The sequence below is a fragment of the Neoarius graeffei genome, chromosome 16 (assembly GCF_027579695.1).
Source record: "Neoarius graeffei isolate fNeoGra1 chromosome 16, fNeoGra1.pri, whole genome shotgun sequence".
Classification (NCBI taxonomy): domain Eukaryota; kingdom Metazoa; phylum Chordata; class Actinopteri; order Siluriformes; family Ariidae; genus Neoarius; species Neoarius graeffei.
In genome coordinates, this window is record NC_083584.1 from 12,631,122 (window position 1) to 12,648,905 (window position 17,784).

Consider the following 17,784-nt stretch of genomic DNA (forward strand, 5'->3'; position numbering starts at 1 on the left):
TTTGTACAAAAACAAACAAAAACAAACAAACAAACCACTAAAGTCAATTCGTGCAGCCATCAATATTGTTTTTAAGAAGCCCGCCTAAGTGGAAATTATTTTGTCAGACGTTTTGTACAGAGTTATCAAATTTGCACAAAATAAAAATGCTCCATTTCTAAAAATCCAGTGAATGTGGATAGAATAAAACTGTTATTCCGCTCAATCTTGTCGTACATGGCTTATAGCCAACTCGGTGCTACGCGCCTCGTCAGCTATCAGCTCATGTACGACTCGATTTCGTGGAATAACACATGACTCAGAGAAAATGATGTTACTCCAGTCCTCGACGGTCCAATCCTGGTGGTCTTTAGCAAACCCCATCCAGGCTCTTCTTTGCTTCTCATTGATGAAGGGTTTTTTTCTGGCGTTGCATAACTTCAACCCCACTCAGACGAGCCTGTTTTGAACCGCCCTTACCGTGCACTTAACCCCACTGCCATTCGCCATTCTTTTTGTAGGTCACCTGATGTCATCCTACGGTTGTCGAGTGATATTCAAAGGAGTTGCCGATCATCCCGGTCAACGGAGAGTCGTTTTCGCCCTCTGCCAGTCTGTAAAGTTGTCGTCCCCGATGTCTGCTGCTTGACCTTGTTCTTATGAACTGCTGGTTTTGAAAGTTTGAGGATGGAAGCAACCTGACGCTCACTGTATCCCTCTGCCAGTAAAACCAGAATCTAAACCTTTTTTTTCTCACTCAAAACTTTTCTTTTCAACCCTTTTGGCACGATGAACACATTTTTGTATTCCAATTAAATTTTAAGGTACTACTAGCACTGATTTTGCCATCCAAACTGGTCCTATTGCAAGAGGATAGTGATGACCACAGCAGTGGTTTTTATCCTTTTCCTCATTAAAGCCTAGGTCACAACCGGACGTACGATTCTTTGGCCGTGCGATTTTTGGCGTTTCCCAAATCGCTGTTTTTTTGTTCGTGGAGAAAGACGCACGTTGGCCGTAAGTTTGTCTTGCAACCTGAAAAAAACGTAAGCGCCCGTAGAGTTTGTTTGACATGACAAAGAACCTCTGCGGCCGGTCTGCGGCTCGAAAATCAGCACGTCACACGCGCGCCCTCCATGCGTTTCACGTGCGCCCTCTGTGCGTTTCTTGCACGTAGACCAGCCGTAGGAGCACGTACGGCCGGTTGTGACCGAGGCTTAAATGAGATTTGGTTCACGACCTCATTAGGACCTCATTAAGTAAAACGAAGTGGGCTTGTGTCGGAATTCCAGCACAAACACTGGAATGAAGTGACTGAAATGATCAACTCCTTTGAGTTACATCTTTGCTTCGACTGAATAAAGGGGGGGGAGTGAAATTAAATTGCAAACATGCTATTAAATATGAAATGACAGACCACAACAACCTTTGAGAGTGTTCTGTAATCTCTAAGAGGGGAAAAAAAGCCATTAGTGAACTGAACTGACTCTGGCCCTCATATCATGACATTTTCCACATTACGGTATGACATTTATTTAACCATGGACAAATGGCGCACGTCTCTATTGCTTTGAAACAGACAGACGGACAGACAGACATATTACTCTGACATTGTCTGTAGCTCTGCAGACACAGACAGACAGACAGAGGTGTGATGGCCGGGTGGTGAAAGAACGCAAGCATGCAGCCTGCTAGAGTTCAGTCTGAGAGCTCACACACCCAGGTATACATCACTTTACATCTGTTTCCCAAAATTATTTCCAGCTTCATGGTTTAAAAAAAATAAAAATAAAAAAAAGGAGTAATGATGGACGAAGTGGTGCTGCGGGGATCTACTCCAGAACCACAGTGCCCCCTGCTGCTTCTAGAGCCGCCTTCAGTTTCTCTGCTTCGTCTTTGGAAACGTTCGCCCGGATCTCCTGCGGCAGCGACTCCACCAGCTTCTTAGCCTTCAGAGACAAGATATTTAAAAGATTTTAATGAAAACTAAATCAGGCAAATATTTTTAAAAAATCACTTTTGAAACCATCATGGAAGGTTTTACTCTAGAAAGAACTCCCCACCATGGTTTTGGATAAACTAGACAGTAATCCGTTTGCAGTTGTGGGCAAATCAACATCTCACGCAACAGTCTCTCGGTTACACCTCACCCGAGAAGCGCCAGATAAAGGGAACTGTAGTATACGGTTCTTCTTTGCAGATTTTCAAAAGGGTTTTGATCCGATAGATGACTGCGTCCTTTGTTCAAGGTAGATCTCAGTCCGACACCTCACTACCGATGCGCACAAACACGTGATCTTTGTTTGACGGCATCCCGCAAGGGACCAAATTAGGGCCCCATGCTGTTTTCAGTAACGGTAAAGGACTTCATTTCATCCTGGCAGGCACACGTAAAGTTCGTGGATGATCCCACCATGTGAGGAATTATACCTGGGAACTCGCTGTCAGTTTTGAACTTTGTTATCCAGTCTTTCGCTGTTTCAAAGAATATGTGCCCAAATCTGATTAAATGCAAGTCCATGGCGACCGACAGCTTTCATTATAATAGTTGCGTTTGGGTGGCGTGTCTGTCGAGCGTGTCCAGTCTTAAAGCAGATACGCAGAACCATGGCCTCGCTTTCGTTTATAAATGCCTAGAGACCTCAAGAATGGCACAGGAATAGTTTTAAGTGTTAATGACTATATTAGATTTATTGTTTTTACGAATAAAGTGATTTATATAGGTAGCGGTCTGAGCGAATGACCTTGACATCCGTAACATCACAGCAGGAAGTCTATCCGTCTCATCGCCATTTCCGCTATACTAAAACACAGAGCTGACTGCAACTCCAAGCCTCCATTTTGAGCTAATTTATCGCCATGCCACGTAGATGTGTTTTTGGCCGGTGCAGCAACACGACAGAAGGTGGATTTACGTTGCATTCATGGCCCAAGAATGTTCAAACTGCAAAGATTTGGACGCGTTTTGCAAAAAGTTCCCGGGCACATTGGGCGGCTATGAAGTGGTCTCTCCTCTGCTCTGTACATTTTACTGAAGACTCGTATGAAACCTCTGATCTGTTGAGGAGCGCTGGCTATAAGCCCGGATTGAAAGAGGGTGCAGTATCAACAATTAAAGAAAGCTACAAGAAAAGCATTTATTTATTTATTTATTTAAAAAGGAAAGGGAGTTTAGTTGCACCAGTCCTCCCAGAGTGAGCTGAGGGTTGTTGCTAAAACCCGGGGCGGAACGGGACATATCGCTCGGGCAGTGACCTCCCTGCTAAAACTGGTGACATCCCGTTCCGTCCTGGGTTTTAGTAATTGCCTGAGCCGAGCAGTAATGGCGGAGTACACAGTATGAAGAAAAGTGAATGAGTGGAGCAGCCGTCTGATTTCTAAACTGGATGTCGCTGCCATCTCGCCCTTACATGGAAGAAGTGAATGAACGGAGAACTGAACAAACAACTGAAAGTCAGAGAACACAGACGGGTAAGCTCCGACTCTCATTTGGATTAAAAAAAAAAAAAAAAAGTTTCCCTGCATTTAGATTAATACATGTAACTTGTATTGTGTGTTTAAGATTATTTAATTTGCTTCAGAATGTATTCTCCGTTCGTCTGATTATTTAATTAGCCTTTTACGTTTTATCAGTGAAAATGCATGCATGTACATGTCTGTTGTACAAGTTAGAACACCCGTCCTGTTTTAATGAGAGTCAACCCACAATCAGTGAAGTCAAATCAGTCTTAGTTGAGCAAGTCGGTAACGGGATTTCTTATTTTCACCATAAATTTTTATTTATATGACTTTGGTCTAAAGCTGTAAAAGGCCTCGGCCTTAAAACCGGTTCCTGCAGCGACGTCACGTGCTCAGGGCTGGCTGGCTCAGTGGGGCAGCTCGAATACCAACTTTGCGGTCGATTTAAACTCTCAAAAATATATATTTTTTTTAAAAATTCCCATTTATGCAGCATACAAGAGTCAAGGATGGAGATACTATCCACTCAGAAATTTATTTAAAAATAAAGGAGATACGCAGAGCCTTTAAGTTACTCAGAGTAATTATCTCCTATGACTTGATCTGGGACGTTCATCTCTACTATATAATAAAGGAAAGCCAACCGCAGGCGCTACATTCCGAGAACCATAAGGAAGTGTGGTGTCCCCATAGGTGGCATGGTTACGGTGCACTGTTCGTTTGTGAGACCCCTTCTTCTTCCAATACAGTTCAGACAACCTTCTGGCATATTATCGAAATGATACTAAGGTGGTCCCGAAATGTATGGGAAAATTTTTTTTTTTATCAAAACATTGCGACCACGCTACCATTTTTTTTTTTACACAGGCTAACAGAAGGCAACAAGCAAAATTTCAGAAAAATTGGTTAATATTTAGAGGTGCCACACAAGGTTGCAAATCGGGTTAAGCCGTTAACATTAGTTGGTGCGTAGACTGTTGCAGAGAAAATCTCAAACCCCCACAAAGTCACAGTTCTAGAGGGAATATGCCACTTCTATGAAAAAGAAGAGGCAGGAAGAGTTTATAGACTGATAGAAGGTTAACTTTCATGCACTAAGGGGTTCTTAAACAATGAGCGCTGATCGTAATATGCTGATGAAGTTGCGATGTTTTTCTTTCTATGTTTTTCAGATGGCGAGCAACAGTAATACAAGTAGTACCGGTGGTGCAAAGCACAACACCAGAAAGGACAATTATGTTTGGTTAATTGGTCCCACTTCCAAGGAACTGTCTGGGAGAAAGCTTCCTTCTGCTAGGGAAGTTCTTAGTGTGTTCTTTTATCTCCACAAGATACCAGAATACTGAAGGGTTTAGAAAAATCGCAGACAAGTAATAGCTAATGTTACTTTGAACACAGGAAGTTATATTACTGTATTGTTTGCATTGATATGAAACAGTTAATAAGCCACATTATTTTATATTGTGTCTTGAGTGAAAACTTTAATAGCTTTGTGGCATCTCTAAGGCTACATCCACACGACAACGACAACGAGATTTTATTAAAAAAAATAAAAATATTACGTCCACATGGGCAACGGATCAGTAAAATATCAGGTACATATGGCAACGCAACGCTTGCTGAAAACAATGCAATACACACGCCACACCTCTACGTGCGCTGTACGACGGTCCCATCGGAGACAGCAGAACAATAGAAGAAGTAGGACGCATGCGCATAAACCCCTTCTTCTACCCGGCGTGAAGCACTCACAGCAACAAGCACACAACAACAAGAAGAAGATGGCTGCGACTACGCGAGGAAATCGTGCCTTCTGTGTGTACAAATTAGTTTTATTAGTGTGCATAGTTTTATACAACTTAATTTTCTTATTGTGTGTGAACATTTTGAAAAGCATTTTTATACAATTTATATAACTTTTTATATTGTGTGTGAACATTCTGAAAAGCAGTCTTATCCAATTTAAAAAAAAAAAAAAAAATTCAAGAAATGGTTCAGTTACTTGTTTATTTAAAAGAAAAGCTGTATACAAAAGTGAATGCAATGCAGTGGTTCATACAAAACAGCGAGAGTGCTGCTTGTTCTAGTCATGTGGTTGCGACGTCATCGTAAACAAATCCGTTCTACTCATCCAGACAACTTCGCAACGGCGCCGTTGCCAGATTTTTCCACTCTGGAACCCGTTCTCGTTTTGGGGCACCCAAAACGGCGGTGCCGTGTGGACGCCAGGCCGAAACGATAAACAATTTTATCAGATTCACCTGAATCCGTTGCCGTGTGGACAGCCTCTAAACATTGTTCAATCTTAACCAAATTTCGCACAATAACCTTTTAGGCAACGTTTTTAAAAAAAAAAAAAAAAAAAGGTAAGGTAAGGTGGGGGGCGGCACGGTGGTGTAGTGGTTAGCGCTGTCGCCTCACAGCAAGAAGGTCTGGGTTCGAGCCCCGTGGCCGGCGAGGGCCTTTCTGTGTGGAGTTTGCATGTTCTCCCCGTGTCCCCGTGGGTTTCCTCCGGGTGCTCCGGTTTCCCCCACAGTCCAAAGACATGCAGGTTAGGTTAACTGGTGACTCTAAATTGACCGTAGGTGTGAATGTGAGTGTGAATGGTTGTCTGTGTCTATGTGTCAGCCCTGTGATGACCTGGCGACTTGTCCAGGGTGTACCCCGCCTTTCGCCCGTAGTCAGCTGGGATAGGCTCCAGCTTGCCTGCGACCCTGTAGAACAGGATAAAGCGGCTAGAGATAATGAGATGAGAAGGTAAGGTGGTCGTAACAAAATCCTAAAATAAATAAATAAATAAATAAATAAATTTTGGGACCGCCCTAACTGATATGTGGTGTGGTAGCAAATAAAAGAATTTGCATTTACAACTAAAAACATGTTAGCTTTGATGCTGTGCAACTCATTCTTGAAGGTGGTGACCGAGTTGCCTGCTATGATATGAGCTGGTAGACTGTTCCATATGTGGATAGTATCAGGGAAGGAGGAGTGTTGTTTTGCCTGCGTTCTTGCGTAGGGAACGAGGAATCGCTGGTCATGTCCTCTCACTGTGGCTCTTGTTGGTAGTCTTTTGGGATTGCAACCAAACCGTTCACTATATGAATCATCATGACGGCTTTGCTCGCAGTTCTTCTTTCTTGTAGGGTTTTCCACTCCAGCTGATGCTGCTGGTACGATGGAAGTCACCAGTCAGGAATCTGGCTGCATGACGCTGAACCATCTCCAGGCTGTGAATAATGCTGGCGGTACATGGATCCCATATTACGCTGGCGTATTCTATCTGAGGCCTCAGATGGAACTTTATAGCATAGGTCCTTGGTCTTAGGCCCTGTCCACATGGCAACGGATTCAGGTGAATCTGATAAAATTGTTTATCGTTTCGGCCTGGCGTCCACACGGCACCGGCGTTTTGGGTGCCCCAAAACGAGAACGGTAGTCTGGTTAACACCAGACCATATCACAAGTGAAATATGGTCTGGAATCCACCTATTGAATTTCTTGTAGGGGAGGTGTGGTTTACGATTGTCAACGGCCGTTTATTGGACATTGCGAATGTCTATCATTTGGCGTATACGTAGCCCATGGCCAATCATGGCAGTTGTACCTGGTGACGTAGTTAAAGCAATGAAGAGGCGAAGAAGGAAAGAGAAAGAGAAGGCAAAACAAAAATAGGAAAACAATGGCACTGAACGATTACTGCATTTTGTGCAAGACAAAGCTTGATCGAAAGTTTGGTTTGTATCGCTCGCCGCCATGTTAAATGTGATCCGTAAACAGTCCCAAATAAACTACAAGCTTCCATTTGTCGAGTAGTACGCGTCACCGTCTTTCCACCCCTCCCCACTCTCTGATTGGCTCCCTAACTCAGGCGAGCCTTTAGACCATAGTTTCCATGCTGTCTTTTCAGATCGGAACGATTGTGCAAAGCAGCATGGGATTTCCCAGGCTACGAGAACGGGCTCCAGAGTGGAAAAACCTAGCAACGGCGCCGTTGCGAAGTCGTCTGGATGAGTAGAACGGATTTGTTTACGATGACGTCACAACCACATGACTAGAACAAGCAGCACTCTCGCTGTTTTGTATGAACAACTGCATTGCATTCACTTTTGTATACAGCTTTTCTTTTAAATAAACAAGTAACTGAACCATATCTTGAATTTCTTTTTTTTATTGGATAAGACTGCTTTTCAAAATGTTCACACACAATATAAAAAGTTACAGAAATTATATAAAAATGCTTTTCAAAATGTTCACACACAATAAGAAAATTAAGTTATATAAAACTATGCACACTAATAAAACTAATTTGTACACACAGAAGGCACGATTTCCTCGCGTAGTCGCAGCCATCATCTTGTTGTTGTGTGCTTGTTCCTGAGAGTGCTTCACGCCGGGTAGAAGAAGGGGTTTATGCGCATGCGTCCTACTTCTTCTATTGTTCTGGTGTCTCCGATGGGACCGTCTTACAGCGCACGTAGAGGCGTGGCATGTGTATTGCATCGTTTTCAGCAAGCGTTGCCATATGTACTTGATATTTTACTGATCCGTTGCCCATGTGGACGCGATATTTTTTTTAAATAAAATCTCGTTGCTGTTGTCGTGTGGATGTAGCCGTATACAGACAGTGGTAGATGTTTCTCTGAAGAAAAGCCCTGGTGGTGTTGGCTTCTTCACCACTTGATTAATGTGATTATTCCAGTTCGTTTTGCGATGTGAATTTGTGACGATCTGCACTAGAGTACGCAGCAGCTGTTTTTGCTTGCGTTGCCATCTTATTTATCGGCGTCAACTGAACTCGTACAGAAGCGTGCGCTATCGATGATGCTTCCCGGCGTAAAAGCACAAGGACATGCTTGCACAGCGCAATTTTGCTACTTTAGAGAGACGCAGAGCTTTAGCTTGTAGAAAATTTAAACCCGATATCAAAAAGGGGAAACCTGCTCCATCAGGTCACCGCGAGTAGAAGTGTTTCTTTACGTCATGGTTATAGATCAAGGTCCGTAAGTTCCAAGTTATAAAATGACACGTAAAACTCGTCGGGTTTTTTTCTCATTTTGTGCCAGTTCAGTATTTGTGCTCGCTATTTTGTAACTGTTATTGTATACTGCACATCAACCTGTAATTCAGCACTTAACTGCAAGAGGTTTGAATAAACTGATAAATTATTCAAGAAATTAATTGACGTTAATAACTGCTTCGCTGTGTGTATATATCAGGGATGTGATTTTTCCGCGAATTCGCGGAATTCTGCTTTTTTCACCTCAAAACTTGAAGAGAATTTTTTTTCTGATTTTTCCCTCATCCACATTCGTATCCTATTCATTCCGACTTTGTTTGAAAGATGGCAGCCTCGGATTTGCATCTTTACGCCTCGATCACGGAGGCTGCCATCTTTCAACTCTTTGTTTGAAGCGAGCTTACGTACAGCTATCTAACAAGTGCGTTCATTGGTTGTTACAGAGCGATGAGCCAATCATGTACCTCGTTTCATCTCAATGACATAATTGCGTAAATGACGTAATTACGTCAATGAGATGAAATGAGGTACGTGATTGGCTCATCGCTCTGTAACAACCAATGAACGCGCTTGTTAGATACCTGTACGTAAGCTCGCTTCAAACAGAGTTGAAAGATGGCAGCCTCCGTGATCGAGCATAAAGATGCAAATCGAGTTAAAGAAATCGACAGAATAGTGAAAAAAAAAGTTCTGCTGGGAATGGTTGGAGAAAAACCGCGGCTCGCCTCGGGGCGAATTACGTCACAAGGTGTGGGGCTAGCGGGCACTGCTCGCGCTGGTTCTTTGGGGGGGGGGGGGGGGGGGGGGGGGGTGAGAGAGAGAGAGAGAGAGAGTGTGTGTGTGAGCGAGCGTGTGTGTGTGTGTGAGAGAGTGAGTGAGAGTGTGTGTGAGAGAGTGAGCGAGTGTGTGTGTGTGTGTGAGAGAGAGAGAGTGAGCAAGTGTGTGTGTGTGTGTGTGTGTGTGTGTGTGTGTGTGTGTGTGTGTGTGTCAGAGTTGCATGTTGACCATTAAATTGGCTTGAATTTGTTAATCATGACAAGTTTTTTTTCCTTGTGTGTTTGCTTGCCATTTTAGTACAATTTTTAAGTCAGAAAACCCCAGAACCCAGGAGCTTCGGGGGGCTTCCCCCCTTGTCCCCCCACCAGGGTGCTGCCCTGGACCAGCTGGGGGCCTGCGGCCCCCAGACCCCCGGCTAAAATTTTCAGATAATTTCACCAGCCCCAAATCACATCCCTGATATATAGGTTAATTTTCTTTTCCTGAAAGCAACTATTGAGTAAACACCTTTCGATGGAACAAGTTATTTTGTTAAAAATAAAAACCAGATTAAACCAATCCAAGAGAAGCTAATGGTTTGAAAATTAAACCGTCTGAGTCGAAGGCGAGTTTAACTCCGATATCAAGTCGGAAGCACGCCGAGCACCGAGCCAAAATAAATCACGACGGTAAATTTCGACTTCTTCCTCTGCAGTACCTCGTAAGCACGCGTTCCCGTACACGCTCGTGTTTCAGTTAGAAATCCTACACGATGGTCTCACCTGTACAAGATTTAACCCCTGAATGCAGTTCTTCACTTCCTTAATCAGTTTGACTTTATCCTCCGCCTTCAGCTCGGTCAGTTTCACTGTGAAATGAGTTTTCTCCTTTTTCGCCGGAACAACGTCTTCCTCCGCCACCTGGAAACAAACGGTTAATTTGAATCCAGCCACACAGAGTTCACAGTGGGAGAAAATATCCAGCATCATTAACAAATTAAACAATACAGGAGCTCAGTACCAGCAGTTACGTCAGCACAAACAGTACGAGACACACCCAAGTGATAGTTACACCCAATATTTAAAATAAAACAAACAAACTGACACGTGTGAGAAAGTATGTGCTTAAACATACATATTATTTCCCAGCTGGGAGGTCTGCATGGTGAAATATCGTGACCGAGGTCTTGAAAGTACTGAGCGAGACCCTCTGGGCCGAGGTCACGGTATTTCACCATACAGCCCGACCTTAAGCTGGTAAATAATATATTTATTTTTTCTTTACCAAATTCTAACAGAAAACGAGAGCGCCCGAAAGGGAAAACCGAGCTGAGGCGAGCCACCATTTTGAATCCTCATTCACAGCTGTAATGCAAATGGCTTCCTCCTCGGTATACAAGTGCACTTCCATGGCAGGAAAAAACTACATTTTGCCGCCTATGCAGTCCCCTATTTATACAAAATTGAGTCATTCAGCCATGTTTTTGCTCGGCGTTAGCAACAGTTAGAGGTTTTTAGCTTTCTCCTGAAATGTTTTCTTTTATTTCTTCTTCCTCAGGGTAGTAAAACTCGCTTTCGCTGTGAACACTGTCGTTATCACTATCCATGCTGTAAAATTAATGCTATTCTGCTGAGAAATGCTGGCAAAAATTTAAATCTTATAAAAAAGATAAATGTTGACAAAAATCGCTACTATGTTTGCTGTCGCTGTGAACGAGCGAGTCGCCAGAGGTCCGTAACCGGGGTCTGTACTGTAGGATACGGACCCGCTCGCCAGCCAATCACAGCGCAGGATTTGATGAAAACTGCACAGCGAAAAAAAAAAAAAATCAACTTAACATTATAAATAACGCACTTCCCGATCTGGCTAAAATTTGGTGTGTATTATCCAGCAGACTGAAGAAATGTTAAAACCTCACTTCAACAACATATAAGGAATAAAACATTTGGTGTTGCGCTGTGGTAGGAAAGAAATCAACAACTGGGTGAAAATGACAACTTGGCAGGGTTACGGTTCCCGTCCCATAGTTGATTATTTTCATATTGCGTCTCTGCTCTCCTGAAGAACATCATGGACTTTCACTGAGGCTTCATTTGGGTAACAAAGTTTTCACACACTCACTAATTTATCAAGGATTTTGGACAGATGAGAATTTGAATTTTTTTTTTTGTATTTTGGTTTTTGAAGGAACATTTTATTCAGATTTTTTTTTTTGATTTCCCAAAAAAAAAAAAAGTCTCCTGTTTACTTCTGTCCCTACAAAATTTTGCTCAGCTCCAAATTCACCCCCCGGTCAGATTGATGCAGTGTTTTTACACTGCGGCTGTATTTACTCATCTCAACATTTGTGGCAGATCACAGAATCCAGGGACACATGTCCGCCCGGGGGCATTTTGAGTTATTGACAGATTCAGAAAGTACAGTTTCTAAGCTTTCCAATGATGCCTTCCATGTGGAGATCTGACAATATTTGAAGAATGTGTGGCCTTTTGAAAGTGTATACCTCTTAAAACAGGAAATGGAGAAAATCGCCCTCAGAGTTTTCCATCTCAGCTACTCTGGGTGCAGGGCAGGCACATGATGGTGCCCATTTGCATGACATTAAGGAAAGCTCTACCCCCTACTAGCTAGCACGATGCTACTTTCATGTAAACAAAGATCACCACGTCAATTTTCCTTCCATGCAAAGTATGCCCAACACAATTATGAAGTACAAAAATTAAGTCCTAAAGTATACTTTAACGTTTTGTGGTTGAAAAATTACTCACACCGTAAGAAAGAAAAATAGCACAATGATAACACAACTAACAACACTAGTTTCACGTAAAGCCTCGGTCACAACCGGCCGTATGGTACGCGCTCCTACGGCCGGTCTACACGCAAAAAACGCACGAGAGCGCGCATAAAAAGCACGAGGGCGCGCGTGTGATGTGCTGATTTTCGAGCCGCAGACCGGCCGCAGAGGTTCTTTGTCATGTCAAACAAACTCTACAGGCGCTTATGTTTTTTTCAGGTTGCAAGACAAACTTACGGCCAACGCGCGTCTTTCTCCATGAACAAAAAAAAAAAAAAAAAGGCAGCGATTTGGGAAACGCCAAAAATCACACGGCCAAAAAAATCGTACGTGCGGTTGTGACCTAGGCTTAACCAAACCACAACACTCTCCGTTACATGCAAAAATAACCACACAGCCTTAGATTAATAAACTTACCCCATCAGAAAGAGAAACGTCGCCTTGCACACACCAATGCCTCCGATGGAATATGTAGTCCTAGAACGGTCCGTGTATCATCCAATCATTCAAGTATTCCATTCAATCTGGAAAACGAGGTTGCGGGGTTTTTTTGCTAGAAATGTTTATCTCCGATGTAAATACCGTGTGTCTGTTTGCTTCACGGTGTTTCAGCTCCTCTGCGCTCTGTTTAGTAACTCATTCCATAGTGAAATTACACGCCTGTATGCAGTTAAGTAGCCATGCGCTCAGCTCGGATCATACAGCTGATTCGCGGAAAAAAAAAAACAAAAGACTTAAATCATCATGTGAATGGCCCATATGGTAATTTACCCACACCCCCCAGCAGACTACAGTCCTGACAAAAACGAGACAATTTGCAACAAAAAAATGTATGCTTTTCCAACAAAACAATCTATTATCTGAAACACTGATTGCATTCTTCAAGATCTCAACTTGCACATGATGGAAAAAAACAAAAATCACAAATTTCGAAAAAAATGCTTCTTTTGCGATTATCTCGGATTCGTTTCGGCCGACATGTGTCCCTGGATTCGGTGAGGGGTCACATTTATGAATCCTGTTATGTTAATTAAATTTAACTTTATGTACACAGAGATGAAAGTGGTACAAAGAAAAAAAAAACCCTGAACTTTTGAAAGTCAAACTAAGATATGGGGGGGGGGGGGGGGGGGGGGGGGGGGGGGCACGGGCGTAACGTCCCTCAAAAATATTTTAATAACATAACACACGCAAAACCCTGCATTCTAGTGCATTTTGTACTTATTTTCATTAAAACAAGTTATAACCTTTAAGCCTTTTTCTTTCACGTACATTAATGATTAACATGTCAAAAAGATCAAATTTAATTCCCCGAGTTAATGAGTCATTTTCAGGAGCGCGTTTAGAAAACGTGGCGATTTTCCTGCTACACAGTTCATTACTTTGAAAAGATCAGACAGTTGAAGGTAAACTCAGCAAAATCCCAAAACAGTGCTGTTAAAAAGTAAAGGTCTGTTAGAGTTTCTAAAGCTTTCAGGTTTCAGTGTTGGGGACGTTGAGCCTCGTTTATCAATCTTTTAGTAGAGTTGTGCGTTTGCAGAAGCTAAAGTGAACTAAACATTTCCAATTCAGATTTGTGAGTTGAAGCCGATAGTTTACATTAGTTCGTATTGTCTGTAAATTTAAACACACCAATGAAAACCAAATTTCTCATGTAAATCTAGCTAGGATTTTTCAGGGTGTGTGTGTGTGTGTGTCGGTCACACACTGACTGGCAGCCTGAGTGCATTATGTAACAAACAAATAATTCCCATTGCTAGTTTTAGGCAGCTTAGAAACCGGCTCTTCCATTATTGCTGTTTCTTCCACGTTTTCTTGATGATGCGTTCTAGAAATGGCACTAAAACTTAGCTTCGAAGCCACAAAATGCAACTTTGATGGAAAAAAATATATGTGTGTGACGCCTCACCGAATCCAGGGACACATGTCGGCCGAAACGAATCCGAGATAATCACAAAAGAAGCTTTTTTTTTTTTTTTAAATGTGATTGTTTTTTTCCATCATGTGCAAGTTGAGATCTTGAAGAATGCAATCAGTGTTTCAGATAATAGATTGTTTTGTTGGAAAAGCATACATTTTTTTGTTGCAAATTGTCTCATTTTTGTCAGGACTGTAGCCTGCTGGGGGGTGTGGCTAAATTACCATATGGGCCATTCACATGAAGATTTAAGGCTTTTGGGGTTTTTTTTTGCGAATCAGCTGTATGATACGAGCTGAGCTCGTGGCTACTTAAGCTGCATAATTTCACTATGGCATGAGCAAGCTAAACAGAGTGCAGGGGAGCTGAAACACTGTGAAGCAAACAGACACACGGTTTTTACATCAGAGATAACCATTTCTAGCAAAAAAACCCAACCAAAAGGAAGCTAGGACTACATTCCATCGGAGGCATTGGTGTGTGCAAGGCGCCGTTTCTCTTTCTGATGGGGTGAGTTTATTAATCTAAGGCTGTGTGGTTATTTTTGCATGTAACGGAGAGTGTTGTGGTTTGGTTAAGCCTAGGTCACAACCGGACGTACGATTTTTTGGCCGTGTGATTTTTGGCGTTTCCCAAATTGCTGCGTTTTTTTTTTTTGTTCATGGAGAAAGACGTGCGTTGGCCGCAAGTTTGTCTTGCGACCTGAAAAAAACGTAAGCGCCCGTAGAGTTGGTTTGACATGATAAAGAACCTCTGCGGCCGGTCTGCGGCTCGAAAATCAGCACGTCACACGCGCGCTCTCGTGCGTTTCACGCGCCCTTCGTGCGTTTCTTGCGTTTTTTGCATGTAGACTGGCCGTAGGAGCACGGTACGGCCGGTTGTGACCGAGGCTTTACATGAAACTAGCGTTGTGTTATCATCGTGCTGAATTGACGTGGTGATCTTTGTTTACATGAAAGTAGCATCGTGCTAGCTAGTAGGGGGTAGAGCTTTCCTTAATGTCATGCAAATGAGCATCATTATGTGCCCGCCCTGCACCCAGAGTAGCTGAGATGGAAAACTCTGAGGGCGATTTTCTCCCTTTCCTGTTTTAAGAGGTATACACTTTCAAAAGGCCACACATTCTTCAAATATTGTCAGATCTCCACATGGAAGGCATCATTGGAAAGCTTAGAAACTGTACTTTCTGAATCTGCCAATAACTCAAAATGCCCCCGGGCCGACATGTGTCCCTGGATTCGGGCACATATAATAAATTGCTGACCTCTCTTCACGTCGAAAGGAGGAGGAAAGTTTCGCTTGTTTTGACATGGCGAATTATTAACACAAGCGGAAATACTCGTAATTCGCAACTAAAAAGACTGCAGCTACACGGGCAGCTTGACCGTGCTTTCTAGTGCGATTGTGTTGCGCTTGCGCATAACAGTGTCAGTCCTGCGCACCTTAGCTCATGCACCTGAAGGCGCGCCTAACGAGCTCCGGCACACGCGCCGTTAACAAAACACCTGTCTTTAATCAATGAACTAAGTTTGGGCTATTTAAGGACCGCGCCCATGCAAGGACAATGCGAAGTATTACGCCGCGTCTAGGAACGCGAAAAATAAATTTCTCCATTCGGAAAACTGGAGATTTTCAAGAGTTTTGTCAAATATCCGGATTTCCAGAAAGCTTTAATCCCTGTGTATAGTTAATTATTCCACGGAATCAAGTCGGACATGAGCTGACAGCTGACGAGGCGCGTAGCACAGAGTCGTCTATAAGCCATGTACAACGAGACTGAGTGGAATAATGGTTTTATTCTATCCACATTCACTGGATTTTGAGAAACTGAGCATTTTTTTGCAAATCTGATAAATAAAAACTTTATACAAAATGTCCGATAAAATCATTTCTGCTTAGAATGCCAACAAACCAGCGAAATGACAGTAGCACTTTGCAAAAAACGTGATAATTCTTGGGGGGGGGTGGGGGGGAGAAAGACACTTAACATCTAAATACTTTTAATCCATATTTTGTTCCTTTTTTTGTATTTTTTTGGGGTTTTGTTTTCGAGTAGAGTTTTTAATTTCGTCCTCCGTTGGTTCAGCAGCATACTCCGCCATTTTGTTTTTCTCTACTCACCGTATATGAGCGGATATTGTAGTAGTAATAGTAGAGTAGCCAATCAGAGCACGTGATTGCTGATATCCAGTGAGTGCGGACGGAATACTTAAAGCAGATACGCAGAGCCATGGTCTCACTTTCGTTTATAAATGCCTTGAGACCTCAAGAACGGCACAGGAATAGTTTTAAGCGTTAACAATAAATCTAATCTAGTCATTTTTATGATTAAAGTGATTTATATAGGTAGCGGTCTGAGTGAATGACCTTGACGTCCGTAACATCACAGCAGGAAGTCTATCCGTCTCGTCGCCATTTCCGCTATACTAAAACACAGAGCTGACTGCAGCTCCAATCCTCCATTTTGAGCTAATTTATCGCCATGCCACGTAGATGTGTTTTTGGCCGGTGCAGTAACACGACAGAAGGTGGATTTACGTTGCATTCATGGTCCAAGAATGTTCAAACTGCAAAGATTTGGACGCGTTTGCGAGAAGTTCCCGGGCACATTGGGCGGCTACGAAGTGGTCTCTCCTCTGCTCTGTACGTTTTACTGAAGACTCGTCCGAAACCTCGGATCTGTTGAGGAGCGTTGGCTATAAGCCCGGATTGAAAGAGGGTGCAGGACCAACAATTAAAGGAAAAGAAAACTACAAGAAAAGGAAAGGGAGTTCAGTTGCACCAGTTCTCCCGGAGTGAGCCAAGGGTTGTTGCTAAAACCTGGGGCGGAACATATCGTTTTAGTAATTGCCTGAGCCCAGCAGTAATGGCAGAATACACAGTATGAAGAGCTGCCATCTCACCCTTACATGGAAGAAGTGAATGAACGGAGAACTGAACAACTGAAAGTCAGATTGTTTCAAAAACAAATCGGCCTTTAAGAAGCGAGAACGCAGACGGGTAAGCTCCGACTCTCATTCGGATTTAAAAAAAAAAAAAACACTCGTCGTTTTCCTGCATTTAGATTAATACATGTAACTTGTATTGTGTGTTTAAGTTAGCGGTATAAGATTATTTAATTTGCTTCAGAATGTGATTGTCTCAGTTCGTCTGATTATTTAATTAGCCTTTTACGTTTTATCAGTGAAAATGCATGCATGTACATTAGGGCTGTAATGATATGCGTATCGAAATCGCGATACGCAGAGCCACGATCCGTATCGCGATACAAGAAGGCAGAATCGCGGTACACCCTTTCAAACTTCTCCTCAGCCCAAAAACAGAGGCGCTTCCAAACTTCAATTTATGAATACTTTACTTTTTATTTAAATTACATTTTAAACTTACTTAAATTACTTTTATTTTTTTATATCTATTAGTAAGTTGTTTTTTCGCCGACCTGCGACAATCTTCTGCGAGTCACGCAACGTCCACACTCGCCACTGGCAGAGCATTCATTTCTTTTAAGCGGTCGCCATTCTGGTTGCGACGCGGGGAGCGAATCTGTAAACAAGCAGCTCATTGGCTGGCTAGGTGTGCCACAAACCAATCACAATCACTTGACCGGAAAGGCATGCAGTGTTGCCAGATTGGGCGGGTTTAGGTGCTTTTTGGCTGGTTTTGAACATATTTTGGGGTGGAAAACGTTAGCAATATCTGGCAACACTGAAGGCATGTCTGCTTGGGCGGAAGCCTTCTGCGGCAGTTACATTTTGACACGCGAGCAATGTTTCACCATAAAAATTCCGTAATTTCCATCTGTTTTCCGCGATCACAGAAAATCATTGGCCCTATGAGAGTGAGACAGTGAGAGAGCCCCCC

The 17,784-nt window shown here is 42.8% G+C and overlaps 1 protein-coding gene across 1 annotated transcript in view; it reads right to left on the reverse strand.

Moving 5' to 3' along the window:
• Positions 1–1,402: 1,402 nt before the first annotated feature.
• mrpl12 (mitochondrial ribosomal protein L12) overlaps positions 1,403–17,784 on the reverse strand; it is a 31,229-nt gene continuing 14,847 nt past the window's right edge. Inside the window, exons 4-5 of the mRNA XM_060942503.1 lie at positions 9,994–10,131; positions 1,403–1,928 (exon numbers count right to left, since the gene is read on the reverse strand). Of these exons, the coding sequence (XP_060798486.1) occupies positions 1,812–1,928; positions 9,994–10,131 (255 nt within the window). The 3' untranslated portion in view covers positions 1,403–1,811. The remainder of the gene's footprint in view (positions 1,929–9,993; positions 10,132–17,784) is intronic.